The 15624-nt window shown below is 54.2% G+C and overlaps 1 protein-coding gene across 1 annotated transcript; it reads left to right on the top strand.

Annotated features, from left to right (window-relative positions):
- The first annotated feature begins 130 nt into the window (after nt 1-130).
- On the top strand, nt 131-11941 carry IGFBP4 (insulin like growth factor binding protein 4). The gene is made up of 4 exons (XM_066263699.1): nt 131-764; nt 7494-7651; nt 8428-8562; nt 10711-11941. Exons 1-4 carry the CDS (start codon nt 416-418, stop codon nt 10843-10845), a joined length of 777 nt encoding a protein of 258 aa, XP_066119796.1. The 5' UTR covers nt 131-415; the 3' UTR covers nt 10846-11941.
- Nucleotides 11942-15624: the final 3683 nt, after the last annotated feature.

Genomic DNA, 15624 nt, shown 5'->3' with positions numbered 1-15624 from the left:
ACTCAGGACAGCGCCCCCTGCTCCTCCTAGCTGCGGCGTCTCCTTCTCCCCCTCGCGCTCCACCACCCTCCCCCGCTCCCCCACCTCTGGGAAGGCGCTGGGGGTGTGGCCAGGGGCCGGCATAAAGTCCGGGGGAGCGGGTCCGGCTGCCGCTCAGCCCCCTTACCTCCTGCCGCCTGCTGCCTGCGCCCGGCCGAGGATGCGACGCAGCGCCTCGGTGGCCAGGCTTGCTCCCTTCCAGCCCGCTTGCTAACTTCCCTGGCTCGGTCTCTGTCCGCCAGCCGGGCCGCCCCGTCTCCCCGCGCTCTCCCGGTCGGGTCCTTCAGGCGCCCTGGGCGCTGCTTCTGTGTGCCCCCTGCTGCCAGCCCGCGCTCCCCGCCCGCACCCTGCGCCAGCGCTCTGTCCTCGCGGGATCATGTTGTCCCTCTGCCTCGTGGCCGCGCTGCTGCTGGCCGCCGGGCCCGGGCCGAGCCTGGGAGACGAAGCCATCCACTGCCCGCCCTGCTCCGAGGAGAAGCTGGCGCGCTGCCGCCCCCCCGTGGGCTGTGAGGAGCTGGTGCGGGAGCCCGGCTGCGGCTGTTGCGCCACTTGTGCCCTGGGCAAGGGGATGCCCTGCGGAGTGTATACCCCCCGCTGTGGCTCGGGCCTGCGCTGCTACCCGCCCCGGGGGGTGGAGAAGCCCCTGCACACGCTGATGCACGGGCAAGGCGTGTGCATGGAGCTGGCGGAGATCGAGGCCATTCAGGAAAGCCTGCAGCCCTCTGGTAAGGTGCCTCTGCCCTTGCATGCCCTCCCTGGTGCCCCCCCCCCCCGAAATCCCCTTTCCCAATCGGGCTGGCCTGGAAGGCCTTTGAAAATCCACTGTGAGTTGAGGAGAAGGCAGGTACGTGGCAGGGCCCTACTGCTTCGGGCAGGCTCAGCCAAGGAAAGTGCTATGGAGTCCCTAACAGCCTGTTGCCACCATCAAGGAAGACTCTTTCCCATCTCTCAATCTCCAATCTCCTAAATATGCCTACTGGGGAAGAGTAGTCTTGGCTGCTGGTGCAAGAGTGGAAAATTAAGTCACCTGGGCCAACTCATAGCCTGCAAGTGAGCCAGATAACTGGAGGATGGGGATGGTAGTGGTGGTGGTGATGGGGCTTTCTGCTCCTGATCCAGGGACCTCCCCTCACCCTGGCCAGGGGTGAAACCCCAGGGTCTGAGAAGCCAGGGCTTGGACTTCTGACACTGAGGTGAGTGGAGTGGGACATGCAGATTAAAGGGGCTTTGGCGGTGAGGGGCATCAGAGTTGCCCTTCCCCAAAGCCCTAGGCCAGCTCACCTAGCTGTTTGAGAGGTACTGGGAAGAGAGGGGTCTGTCTCTCTGCTAGGCCTGAACACATCCTTCTGTCCTGGTACACAGGCATCCAGCTTTTTTTCTCTTGGCAGGTGCCATTTGAGGTGGCAGAAAGAAGCAAGTCTGGGCTCCTAGCCCAGAGCTGCAGAAACCTAACGGGTGTGGGGTGGGGAGTGAAGAAGAGAGAGAGACAGACAGGGAGCTGGACTTAGAAGGAAGGCCCTTTGCCCTCAACTACTTCTTACACTTTCTCTTTTCCCATTTCTCAGTGAGCCTCTCAGTGGCTCTTTCTAATCTTTCTCAGTCTTTCCTTTTTTGTCTCTTATTCTTTGTTCTTTCCTGCTGTGTCTTTCAACCTCTAGTTTCACTAACAACATTCTCGGTTCCTCGCTATCTTCCACCCATTATCAATTTCTTTCTCTGTCTTTTCCTCTTTTTCTGTTTCTGCTGCCCTGCTTCTCTCACTTTCATCTCGGTTTCTTTCTGTGGCTTTTTCTCTCTGTGTGTCGCCTTTTCCCTGTCATTGTTCCTGTCTTTCTGTTACTTTTGGAAGTCTTGCTCTCTGCCTGCCCCTCTTTATGTCTGCCTCTGTTTCTTGTTCCCTCTCTGACTCTGTTTTGCTTTCCCTGCACCTCTTTGTCTGTCTCTTTTCCTGGTGCTTGAAGCTTCCATTGTTACAGTCCGGATGCTGGGACTCTGGCCCCAAGCTTCCTGCCCTGGGTCCCAGACCGCTCCACTTCCTCAATCCTCTGCAGCTTGTTAGCTGGAGGAGGGCAGGATGCAGGGAAAACAGGAAGGAGGTGGACCCCAGGGGTCTGGGCTCAGGCCTCTCAGCCCTTCCTGCCTCTGGGCAAGGAGAGATGGGTCAGCAGAAAACATTCTAAAGAAATGCCAGCCTGGCATCCAGCACATCTGGGAGAGGGGGTTCTCGGGGATTAAGTCACCCATCCTGGGGGCAAAAGTGCCAGTGCCAGTGGGAGAGGAGGGGTATTGGTACTGGACCAGACCGGGAGTGAGGGCTGAACCCTTGGGCTCCCTGTGTATAACAGGACCACATTCTCTTTGTATCTCTCTCCTCCACCTGCCAGCGGGTATCTGACACCAGATTAGGATGGCTGGTAGCCATCTCCTCCTCTCACCAATTTGAACATGGGGCAGAAGAGTGCTCAGAGAGTCTTGGGCACCCATTTTTCCTTGGCTGGGTAGGAGCACCCCATCCTGTAGTGGAGAAATATCTATTTCCCTAGGAGCTTTTGGGGAGCATGAACAGTTTGTGATTGTCCCATGGATATCATGCAAACCAGCCTCCAGAGGCAGCATGAGGTCCCCTTTGGATGACAGGGCCCTGGTCTCTAATGCCTCTTACCCTTCCTTCTTTGCCTTATCCTCTACCATGCAGTGCGCACATTATCTGGAGAGCGGAAGGCTAAGACTGGAGGAGCCTGGGGAAACTAGGTACCATCTTGGCAAGCTGTGTCCCTGCCCTCTTACCTTCCAGTTATCACAGAAGCGCCCCCTGCCACAGCCTGGGCTATATTACAACACCTGAAAGATACCGCCTGGGGTTGTGCATCAGCCCTGCAAAATCTCTAGTGAGACAGGGTGTCCAGGCCTTGGCCCCATCTTCGCTATTCTGTTTAGCCTCCCATTGTCATAGGTCATTGTCCCTCCTAGGTCCCAAGGCTTAAGGACCTAACCCTTTTGCTGCCTTTTCCTCTTGCGGCTGAGCTTCAGCAGGTGACAGGAAGGACAGCCACTTGGTGTGCCCCCTACCCTGAACCGCTGTGGTCCAGCTTCCCACTGTTTGCCCCAGGGGCAGGTGTTCCCCTTCCATCTCCAGATCCCCTGCCTTCCTGCCCCAACCTGCTGAGCCAGAGCAGGTTGTGGATTAACACCACACAGGCCACCAGAGGGGCTGGGTTGGGACATAACACGTCAGAAGTCCACAACTCTGCATAAGTGTACTGACCCTTGATTCATGGAATGTGGGGGTGTGGAAAGTGGCATCAGCATTGGACTGGAGAGTTCCTAAACTGTGCTCTGGGTCCCTCTGGGACAGGGTTAGGGAACATGCAGGCCGGGTTAATTTTTAGTCAACACAGCAAATACTGTCCCCCTCTACTTCAGTACTGGGAATCCAGTCCTATCATAGGAACAGGGCCTTCCCAGAAATCCTGTGCCTTGGGGGTGGCAAGAAGGAGCAGCCTAACTGCTTAACATTTTTTCCTTAGTACTGGCAAAGCCAGAATCATTGGTGCCTCTGCTATCGGGAGTCTTTCCATTTAAAGATATAGGAACTGCAGAGACAAAATCTCTTCTTCCCCTCCATCCAGTCTGTAAAAAAGGGGAGGTGACAATAGGACCTGCCTCACAGGGTTGGGGTGTCTGGCTTACAGTAAGGGCTCAGTGAATTGGAGCAGTGATGAGGATGGTGAAGAAGAGGAATCTTAATGGATTCAACTTAAAGCTTAAATCCTCCTCTGTTGTTGGGATTTGGGGCGACAGTAGGGCAAGTGAACAAAACTGGGGGACTTTCAGGGGAGTTGGGAGGGGCAGGGAAGACTTTGGAGCCTTTTGCTGGGGAGAACAGACCAGCTGTCGTGCTGTCTGACTCTTGAAGCCGGTGGTATGTCACAACAGCGAGGGGGGCACCGCTTGAGCCAGAACTCAAACAAAGGGCCTGGCACCCGAAACGGTGGTTTTGATTTCTCCAGCTAGAGTCCAGGGAAAGAAGGAAAATACCCTTCTTTCTGGGCAGGTGGGTGACCCTCCACGTCATGCCTGAAACCCACCGGCTTCGCAGCCTCACCCTAAGTGTCTTGAGTGGGGAAGGGGCTGGAGTTGAGGAAAATCATGGGGATGAAATCCAGCAGCGAGGAAGAGGAAATCCGCTAGCTTTGACCATGAACTTTGCAGCTAGTAGTGCCAAAGCTGGGAAGCCTCCTCTTTCTCCGGTTGTCTCCCCTTCCTCTGTAGCTAGAACAAAGACCAGTTTCCCCTGGGCTGCAAGCTATTGCCTAGCTTCAAGCAGGGGCTGGAGGAGAGGACCTAGCCTGCCTTGGAAGCCCCGCCTCCCAAGCAAGCTTTTTGGAATTCAGGAGGTCAGACCTTTCAGGGGGCGAGGACTGACTTCAGCTCCCTTCAGAAGGGAACCTACCAGGATTGGGGGTTTCCAGAGGACACCCCCAGGTGGCTGGGTGAGCACTACCAGGTGGCTGGAATTCCTGCATGAGCAGGGAGATAGCAGTATTTAGCCAGTTTTGAAGATGGGAAGGTAAACATTTTCTAGAGACTCAGGGCTACAACCCTCACCCTTCCAAACCCAGTGCCCTGTGGTGGATCCTGGATGGGTCCTCAGTGTGCTGGTAAACTAGGCTGGGCAAGGAGAAGTTACAGATTAAATGGAAAGTCAACAAGCTAGGGCACAGCCAGTGTGCCTTGCCCCACGTCTGTCTCTGCCCAGGGCCCGGTCAGAGTGCCCGAGTGCATGTGGGTGTACACGTGTGGACGAGTGTGTGTCTGGACACGTGATTGTTTGTCTGTGTTTGTGATTCTTGAATCCAGGCCTCTCTCTGTCTGAGTGGGCAGATACGGATACAGTCTGTGTGCCTGTGTCCACATGAGAGTCAGTAAGGAGCTACTCCCCCTGTCTTAGTGTGTTCTTCTCTAAGCTTACACACAAGCCAGGCCTATGTGTGCTGGGTGCTGGAGAAACCCAGAAGGGGGAGAACAGGCATGCTGCCTGCTCGTCTGCCCCAGATCACCCCTCTGTGTGAGGGACGGCCCTACCAACATAAGAATGTAAGCGATGCCTCCTGGCTCCCCGTGGCCCCAGGTTTCAGTGAGCGGACCCAGTTGTTCTCCTTAATGGTACCTCCTAAATTAAAGGATAAACCTATAAACATTTCAAACATCCCTCAAGCATTAGTCATGGGTGGACTTCGACTCATAGAAATTCAACACCAGGAAGCCTGGTTGCCGTTGAACTTCTACTCCAGATCTCCTTAGATTCTTCAGGCCTCATCCCCCTCCCCCAGGAGCTCTGCACCTCCAGGCCATGGGACTCTCTACCTCCAGAGGCAGCCCCATTCATTAGAATAGAAAACTCTTCCTTACTCTCCGAACCTAAGGACATCCTGTCCATTTACCAAGAGGAAGGAGTAAGTGTCCCTGCAAAGTAGCTCTTTCCTTTATGGTCATGAAGAGAAAGCACACTCAAAAGGAAAGGCAATAAAACCTTTCCGCGATTGGAGGGCGCTCCTAGAGCCGGTGTTACAAAATGAGTCCCTGTGGTCCCTTTCAGCCTCCCCAGTTGAAGAGGCGGTGCCTTTGCTGCCATCTCAGCCCAGCCGCTGCTGTTCCAAGATTGGGCTCTACCCTATGGTCTTTCCTATACTCTTTCTCTTCATTCTCCAGTTCTAGCCTATACTCCTGAAACACTTTGATCCCATCTACAAGTTTCATGACTTTGTGCAAGGAGGACTTGGAGGGCTGGATACTGGCCAGCCTGGGCCTTTTTGGCCAGAAGGGCTCCTTGGGAGGGTCTTCAAGGAAGAGCCTGGGGATCTGAGATCTTTTTTCTGGTTCCTGATTGAAGGCTCAGAGTTTATCTTCCTGTGGCCCCCCTGGCCACAATCCTGCTCTTCTGAAATACATACTCCCCTTCTTTTGCCGCCCCCATTGGTTGGGAGGTCTTGCTATTGTATATTCTCCTTGGTTGACCTTCGGGAACTTGATGTCATCTTTGAGTCAGGAGTCCCCTCTGGACCATCCTTCTTGGGATGTTAAATATGTAGGAGGATGGGGTCTGTCTCTCTGCTCTGTTTATTCCTCCCCTTTGATTTCTCTTTCTAAGCCAGCCCTCCACTTGTGACAAAGCCTTTTCCAATTCTTGGTGACTTGATTTTATAAGTAACCTTCGGTGTGGAATCTTGACAAAGGCTTTTTGAGGGTCTCAATTCTTCCTTGCCTGGTTTTCTTTTATCCACATGCTTCCTCCCCACCCCATCAGGACTAGGAGAATAAAAAGAGAACTAGCCGCTCCCCCCCAGCTCTCTTCGGCTAAGCAGAAAAATACCATTTGACCCAGAGGCAGCTCTGGGACCGCTGCCATGCTTGGAGGAACCTGCTAACTCCTCAGGAAAAAAAAATCCTGACGCAAACCAGATGTAACCTTTGTCTGGCTGCCAACATCTGGAATGCTGGCAGAGGCTTTGCACTGAGGCCGGCAGCGAGCTGCCAAGCCCAGGCGTTTCAGAGGTGGCTGTGATCTGCGGAGAGGTCTTGCAACCTCTTGCTCCAGCTCAGCCCTGTATTCTGGACTTGGCTGCCTGGAGGGAGAAACAGCAATTGGGTTTTTCTGAGTTCAGATGGAGTCTTCATGAGATCCCAGGGAGGGGGTGCAGGTCCAGCCTTACCACCCCCATCTCCAGATTCCTAGTGCCCTGGCTCTGAGCAATACACATGGACTTTGGATGGGGTCTGAAGTCTAAGGGTAGGGGACTGAAAAAATGTGGAAGGTATTCTCTTGGGTCTGGGGCCATACAGAGCATTACACAAGTGTGTGTACACACACACACACACACACACTGTCAATCTCACTTTTCTCCTGTCTAGCCAGTGAGGAGTGCCTGTTGGGTGGGCTTTCTCTTCACTCATGGAAACTTTGATTCTGACCGTTTGCAAGAGGATTACAGAGCTAACAGCCCCGGGGGGTCCCCTGGCTGCCTCAGCCAGACGTTGAAAAGAGCAGGAAAGGAGACAGGGAGAGAGAGCAGACGGAGAGGGGGATGGTGGGCGCAGCCAAATGGAGGGAGACAAGATCCGGTAGGGGGCCCCCCTGCCTGCCTCAGACCTCCCTGCAGGGCCCAGGGGACCCTCCTGCTTCTGGGCAGCTGTAGCTGGTGACTCATCTGAGGGCTGGACTGGGTGGGTGAGGGACAAGTCAAGGACTTCAAGGGGAATATTCTCCTGAGGAGATCCAGGGAAGAGGGAAGGTTGCAGCGGTGCGGCTTTTACTTTTTTGCCCCTAAACCCCCCTCTTCCCCAGGGCCAGGCTGGAGAACCCCCAAGGAGAAGGAAGCAGGTGGGAGGCTGGGTTGGAGAGCTGCCCTGTCCTTTCCCTGTGTTGACCTCTCCCCATCTTGGCCTGACTGCAGACAAGGATGAAGGTGACCACCCCAACAACAGCTTCAGCCCCTGCAGTGCCCATGACCGCAGGTGCCTGCAGAAGCACTTCGCCAAAATTCGAGACCGGAGCAACAGTGGGGGCAAGATGAAGGTCATCGGGGTGTCCCGGGAGGAAGCCCGGCCTATGGTGAGAGCCTCTGATCTCAAGTGCACATGTCTACAGGCACACACACCTCACTCACCACCAGCAGCACCACCACATCTGGGCTGTGTTTATTCAGTAAACATTCTTTGGATGCTTCTGGTGTGCAAGATGCACCAAGTATACATCATCAGGACCCAGAAAGTCCTCATTCCTTTCCTTACAATTCCGTCCCTGCTCAGTAGTTCTCTCTATTGGTACAGCTGAAGTGATTGTTAAATACTGAAACACTTCTGTACTGGTTGGTAAGTCATGGCTGCCCTAAGCCTCCTGATGTTTCTTGGCCTTTCTCTTGGATTCCCCTCCCCAGACCTTCTAAGTATCTAAAGGGTTAATGCTGGCCATTGCAGGGGGCCTTGGGACCCTGCTGCAGGGTCTGGCAAATGTCCTTTCTGATGGGTGGTTCTGATGGCTCTGTGCCTGGGTCTTACAAGTTGTTGATAGTATGATTTTATTCACCCCTCCTGCATAGAAATCACCCCCTTCCCCATAGATTTCCACAGCTCGTTCCCACAGGATCCCTTCACTCCACACCTCTCCTTTTTAGAAGCTCTTTGACCCAAGAGCCTGTCTTCAGTGTCCCTCTGCTCTCCCACCAGTGTCCCTGGAACTGAAGCTATGCCCTTCACCTCATTGGGTCCTGCCCAGCCCCCAGGCCTTGACCCTCCTTTCAAGGCCTTCAGTGCTGAGATGACCCCCAGCCCTCATTCTCCTGCCCCTCTGCCCTTCTGCTGAGCAGTCCCACCCTCCCTCTTCTCCAGCCGCAGGGCTCCTGCCAGAGCGAGCTGCACCGGGCGCTGGAGCGGCTGGCCGCCTCCCAGAGCCGCACCCACGAGGACCTCTACATCATCCCCATCCCCAACTGTGACCGCAACGGCAACTTCCACCCCAAGCAGGTTGGTCTCCCTCCCTCCTGCTTGGACCTGGCCTCTCAGCTCCAGGGGCATTCGACAGCGTCACCCAGGACAGAGCGCTCAGGAAGGGGGGCTCCCCAACTCACACTCAACCCCTAGAACCCTCCCAAACCATCCCCCCCAGCCTTAGGGCCTCAGCTTATTTTGCTCACCTCACTCATTTGGAGATGAGGAAACTGAGGCTCAAAGTCACCGTGAGTCAATGGCAGACCAACTCTCCCAACTCCCCATCCGGGACTTTTCATCACCTCTTAATTCACCATCTGTAACGTTTGCCTAGTATTCCCGCCAGCCCGGCCTCCCAGCCTTTCTCATTCACCCTGCTCCCGTCCTGTGTGTAGTTCTCCCGTGTCACGGAGTGTCTGTCTCACCTGGAAACAGAGGGATTAAGTCCTGAGGGGTTTAGGAGGAAACAGCCTGCCCCTCACCCCAAGCTGAGCAGCCAAACCACCTGCAGGGCACCCAGGACAGAGGTGGCCCGGATCTGACAGGCGGAGACAGGGGCTCTGGGTGGCAGCAGAGGACGGGGGTGGGCGGGAGAGAAGACGTGAATGTAGAAACCCCTGTGCCCCCTCACACCCTCCGAACCTGGGTTCCTCTGACAAGCCCTTGGAAAGCTGGACATTCAGGAAGGCTGGCCTGCTCCGGCCCCATCTCTGGCCTGTCAGAGTAGGGTCCACGTGGAAGGGTGGCATGTCTGGGTGGGGGACTGGGGTGCCTTGTGTTGGGTGTTCCCTGGGGAGCCCTGGTCTGGATCTTCTCCAGCTTCTGTGGGCATAGACGTACGCATTCTCCCACTTCACACTCTGTAGACTAATTCACAAAGTGCGCCGCCACTGTGCCAGCAGAGGCCGAGCTGGGAGAAGGGCTGCCCCTGAGCCTGTACCTCCCAGCGTGGCGTGAGGATGTTACAAGTGGTGTGCAATGAGTTAGGGATTGGCGAGCCCCCCCAAACAATGCCAAACCTATTTCCAACCTTTATCCTAACACCAATTTTATTTTTGTCCCAATTTTTAAAACTTCTTTTTCCTCTAACTGAAAAATAATTAAGAGACTTTGTTAGAGAAGTTTTAGGTTTACAGAAAATTGAGCAGGAAGTACAGATTCTCATCTATGCTCCCCCCACCCCCCTAGTTTTCCCTATTAAGGTCTTGTATTAGTATAGTACGTTATAATTAAGGAATATTGATGCATCATTATTAACTAAAGTCCATAGTTTACATTAGCGTTCACTCTTTTTTGTTTTTAAATGTTATTTTTTCAGAGATTTTATTTATTGATTGTAGAGAGAGAGGGAGGGAGAGAAAGAGAGAATGAGATCATAGTTGCTTCACTTTAGTTGTTCATTGATTGCTTCTTGTATGTGCCTTGACTGAGCAAGCCTGGGGTTTTGAACCAGCAACCTCAGCGTTCCAGGCTGATGCTCTATCCACTGCGCCACCACAGGTCAAGCTAGGGTTCACTCTTAGTGTTGAACAGTTCTATAGGTGTTTTTCCAACACTTGATCCCCAGACCACTTCTGACCCTTGAGACAACCTTCACTCCAACCTCCAACTCTGATCCTGACTCTGGAATACTTTACCTTTGTCCCCTGCCCTCCCCCCGCCCCCTGTCTAACCCCGACCCAAACCTTGAGTCAAATACTGTAGTTGTTCTGACTTTGACCTTTATCTTTATCCTGATACTACTATTTCTGACCTGGGCTCTAAGCCTCACCCATCTCAAGTTTTAGTTGTAATTCTCAATTCAACTGCAGTTCTCACCCTGATGCTACCCTTAACTTCAGCTTGGATCCTGCTATGAACTGTAATCCTGTAAGTCCCAACCCAATGAGACTACAAAACACCTCCAACCTGCACCTTAGCCTTTCAAGTATATCTTCACCTCTAAATGCTGTGGATCCAGCCCTCCAGGTGGGCTACAGAACTTCCTCAGGGCCCTGCCTTTTAAAACTCTCTGGACCTTTCCTTCTTGGCCAAGTTCTCTACTCCACTGACTAAGAAGATTTGTGCTCATGAAAGAACCTCTGTGCTCAGAGGCCGTCTTGGAGCAATTGTCTGACTTGTGGGCTGGGCTGAGACTGGGGCTGGCTGCCTGGTAGCTGACCTCTCGTGCCTTTTTTTTAACAGTGCCACCCAGCCCTGGATGGGCAACGCGGCAAGTGCTGGTGTGTGGACCGGAAGACAGGGGTGAAGCTTCCGGGGGGCCTGGAGCCGAAGGGGGAGCTGGACTGTCACCAGTTGGCTGACAGCTTCCGCGAGTGAGCCCTCCCGGCAGGCAGGGGGCTCAGTGCCCTCTGCTACCCCTTCCCCTGGCGGCTGCAGAGCTGACCAGGACCCTGGGTCCGAGTCCTTGCTCTGCCTCTGGCCCAGAAGTTTCCCTCGGGGTGTGTTGTGTATGTGTATGTATGTGTTTATGAGCATGGGCGGCGTGCCCTTGGGGTGAGCCGGAGCCTAGGGATGACCTTTTTGGGCTTATTTGGGAGGTCTGAGAGTGGCAACGGGGAGCCCTGGTGTGTTTCCAAATTGATCGCAGATTCATTCATTCATTCAGCCATCTAAAAAACATATACTGACTATATATTATGTGCCAGCTCTAGTTTTCAGCCCTTGGGGCTCTTATTCTGACTTCCTCTGATTAGGACACGTGGGGCCATGTCCTGTAAGGTAAACACAGTCTGGGAGAAGAGAAGTCCCATTCCTATAATCAGAGGAGGAAAGTAGACATGTACCTTGACCATTGTCCCTCTCCTCAATCTAGTCGTAGAGTGGAGGCCATAGGGAAGGTGTAGAGTAGCAGATGGCTCAGTGGGCAGGAGACCGGACCCACTCCCAGAGCTAAGGGCTGCCAGGCTCCTCTTCTCTTCCTCCCCAGGTTCCTCCAGGGGAAGGACCTGCAGAGACAAGCCTAGATTTGGGTTGGGTGTGGTGCCATCTGCTTGACTGTCTGGCAGCTGATCAGAGGAAGGGCTGCAGGACAGACGGCTGGGGCCTGTGTCTGAGCAGTGGGGCGGGAGGAAAGAGTGCATGATCAGACTGCATGTGCGTGATGGAGAAAAGGACCAGCATGGGGGTGGAGGGGCTTGCCTGGGGTCCTGCTTCCTTCCATTTGTGATCAGGGCCATGACATCACCAGGATGACTCCATCCTTCAGTGGCTCACAGCCTGTGGCTCTGCCTCCTGCTCCACACCTCCCTCCCTTACACCACCAGCCCCCACACCTCCCTCCCCTACACCCTGCCTCCTGGGCATTTTCTGGCTGGACTGGTTGGAAGGAGACTTAGGGACCTACCAGTTGGCCTGATTTCTTGTCTTTTTTTTTTTTTTTTTTTAACAAAACAAAACAAAAAACTCTGGACAATTGTGTTTCATTGGTTTATTTACAATTAAAGACAGAGATGGGGAATGTACTGGGGTGGGGAGGCCTGTTCTACACGGTAAAAAAATATCTAAGAATCCCACCCTCCTTTCCCTGCAGCTGCTTCCAAGGGGCCTTCCTGCCCCCAGAGTCTGTGCTGCCTGTGTTCAGACTCCTGGTGGGGAAACTGGTTTCTGAAGGGAAGGAGCCAGGACGGCCCTGCTGGGCCAGAGCTATTTCTGGGATCAGCTGGTGTGTGAGGCTGGGGCATTCCCTCAGGCATCAGGCAGACTGAGTTTGCGTCTGGATCTGATTTATTTAGTGTGTGTGTGTGGGGGGGAGGCACTGCCCTGAAGCTGGGGAAAGGGGGTAAACTTTCCACCACATCCCGTAGCTCTGCCTGCCTGGTTCCTGATTGGGGGTTGGGGTTGTGCTGAGACCTGATTCTGAGGGGTTGGGAGTGTGGGCATCTTTGACCTTGCTGTCCTGGGCACACCAGGCCATGAGCTTTTGGTGGAAGCCCCAAAATTTGTGATTACGTGGTATGATTGAATTCCCAGTCGTTTCTCAATGTCCCTCTACCACCTCTGTGCTAGGCAGTGCTTTCTTGGGTGGGGACCCCTTTTCGATCTCGGGCAGCCTGGAGACACTGTGCACAGAGCTGCTGCACTCTGGGGGAGCGCCCCCCTGTCTGGCAGTCCCCTGGGTTCCCAGCCCCTCCCCAGTCCAGAGCTCCTTGCAGGCCTCTCCGTTTCATGGCCTCTCGTGCTGGTGGGCACCTGTGCTGTCTGAAGTTTGAGTTTGGGGCTGCAATCTCACTCCTCTCTCTAGCTCAGCCATCTAGTCTCCCCGAGGCACTGTGGGCATGGGCCTGCGGCCAGCGTAGGAGATAAGGAACAAAGTGATGAGAAGGGTTGGTCTCTCAGCCCCCTCCCCACTTCAGAGAACCCCCTATTTCTGGGGTCAAGGCCAAGGCATGTTGGGGTAGGAGGTGGGTGTTGGTTGCAGATTAAGTTTTAGGTCCCTACGCCAAATTCTGGAAAAGGATCTTTTTAGCTCCCTAAAGCATCTCTTGAAATGCTCAAGCATCGCACCCTTGGCAGTGGGCGGTAGGAGTTCCTTGTCCTTTTGTGGACATCCCAAAAAGGGTCTGCTGGGGAAGTAGCTGCACATATGGCCTGGGACATGCCTTTGTAACATACGTATGTTTATGGTGTGTGCTTGCACGCATGTGTGTGAATATAGCAAAGGGGTACCTGAAATGTGAGTGTGGGCTTTTACAGGGCACCTATACCAGGCCTGGGTGTGTGTAGATGAGTACATTTGTGTGGTGTGTCTGTGGGCTGGATTAATCTGACTGAATGTGTGTGAGGTGAGGAGAGGGAATAAGAAATACAGAGTATATACTTCCCTCCTGGCTATGAATGAGTGACTGTCACTCATTAGGTGTCCCCCACGGAGTTTGTGAGGGAGCTGTCTAGCATCAGAGAATAGAGAATGTGCTGTTGGTGGGGAGTTCCATATCCCACAGAAACTGCCTCCCACCCCTGGCACGTGCCCCACTGATCCAGGAGCCACATCCTAGGTGTCAAAAAAGAAGGCAAGGCCCTGGCTGGTTGGCTCAGTGGTAGAGCGTCGGCCTGGCGTGCAGGAGTCCCAGGTTCGATTCCCGGCCAGGGCACACAGGAGAAGCGCCCATCTGCTTCTCCACCCCTCCCCCTCTCCTTCCTCTCTGTCTCTCTCTTCCCCTCCCGCAGCCAAGGCTCCATTGGAGCAAGGTTGGCCCGGGCACTGAGGATAGCTCCATGGCCTCTGCCTCAGGCGCTAGAATGGCTCTGGTTGCAACAGAGCAACGCCCCAGATGGGCAGAGCATCGTCCCCTGGTGGGCATGCCGGGTGGATCTCGGTTGGGCGCATGCGGGAGTCTGTCTGACTGCCTCCCCATTTTCAACTTCAGAAAAATACAAAAAAAAAAAAAAAAAAAAAAGCAGTAAAAGCAGCTCAGTGTCCCTGTGGACACTCCTGGGCAAAATGACCTGTCTTGGGCAGTGTCATAATAGGGAGGATCAGGCTCCAGAGAGGACTTGTGCCTACTTTGTCCCTAGGCCCTCCCACCCCATCCTCCAAATACCCTTTAAATGGTCATTCTGATGTCACAAGGACATCAGCATCTCTGGCAGAGGTAGAAAGGAGGTGGCAAGGACCAAACTCTTGTCCTGGTGGGGCCACCATACCTGGGTGCCCTTCAAACCACAGCCTTGAGTGCTCTGCCAGACCTCCCCCAGAAAGTGTTATTTCCCTTGCCAGGGATTGGAGCAGGGGGATGGGGCACCCCGCCAGGATCTCCCGGTCCATTGGTGCCAATCCACATCAGGCATTTGGTTTCCATTTCCCAGCTCATTACTGTAGATCAAGCCCTGATGTCGGCTGAGAGTTGGGGGCTGGGTTTTCCATTGGCAAGAAGTCAGGGTGGGAGTAGAGAGGGAAAAATGGAGACTTGGACTGACTCTAGTGTTGGATTCAGGTGTGAGGATCTCTGGGGAGCTGGCCAAGCCTCTGGCCCTCCCTCCTATCCGGCCATCGCTTCAACTCCTTCCAGGAAAGGGTTGCCGTTCCAACCTCTCAGCCCTCTGGACCAGGTTTCCCCAAGTTGCTCCAGGAATGCTGTGAAGCATGCAGGACTTGGGGCGCCTTCCTGGGAGGCAAATGGCTGTGTGGTAAACAACCCTGAAATATTCCCAGCTGGAGAAGCTCTCCCTGCATTCTGGATCCCTATGGCAATGTCACCTCTGACCTTGAGAAAGTCAGGACAATGTGGTTGGACTGAGCTGGGAGACAGGCTGGCAGCTGGAATGTTGGGTGGTCACGGGGAGAGGGGAGGAGAGGGGCCGGTTATGAGTTATGGGAGAGGGTCAAGGGGGAGGGGGTGTTAATGGAAACAGTAAGTGGAGGAGAGGCAGTGGGCACCATTGGGCACAGCCACGGGGGAGCAGACACCACTCCAGCCAGCCAAGGGTCTAATTAGATCCTCACTGTCAGACTGACCTATCCCTTCTATGTCTGAGGACCCAGGGGTTGGGGAGGGCTGGGGTCAGGGAGTAGGAGTAGAAGTGGGGGAGCTGTAGATAATTAGTAACAGGCTCTACTGAGTGAGCAGGCACCACCAGGACCGCCTCTCTCCCTGCCACCTCCCTGTTTACCCGGGGTCTCCAATTCCCTTCCCCACTACCCAGATGATTCCAGCCAGACTAGGGGAGGGGCTGATGGAGCCTGGGAGCAGAAACCCGGTGGGATTGGCTTCCTGGGCTCTTACACGCTCTCTAAAGTGCAAACAACATAGTTTCGCCATGCAGTGGTATTTAATTACACATAAAAACAGAGCCATTAAAGTGAAATTAAACCATTGTTGGAATCACTTAATTCAGGGCATGACAAATTGCTTTCAGTGGAGGCGGCAGTGAAGTCCCCCCAGGCAGAGATGGAGATTAGCAGCTTCCTCAGCTGGCTGGGTCCCTGTTCTCTTGGCCCCCCTACCAGCTCTGCATTCTAAAATTGGGGTCAGAACCTTCTTTCTCAAGACCACCCAAGCCAAAGGGAAGCCTAGAGGTTTGTTTAGGATAAAAATGGGGGGTTGGGTAATCACAGATGCACTATCCAATCCACTTTTAGACAACCTCGTCCATTTT

Source organism: Saccopteryx bilineata, chromosome 2 (assembly GCF_036850765.1).
Source record: "Saccopteryx bilineata isolate mSacBil1 chromosome 2, mSacBil1_pri_phased_curated, whole genome shotgun sequence".
Taxonomy (NCBI): Eukaryota; Metazoa; Chordata; class Mammalia; order Chiroptera; family Emballonuridae; genus Saccopteryx; species Saccopteryx bilineata.
Note: the sequence above shows the minus strand (reverse complement) of the source record. Positions and strands in the feature narration are given on the sequence as shown.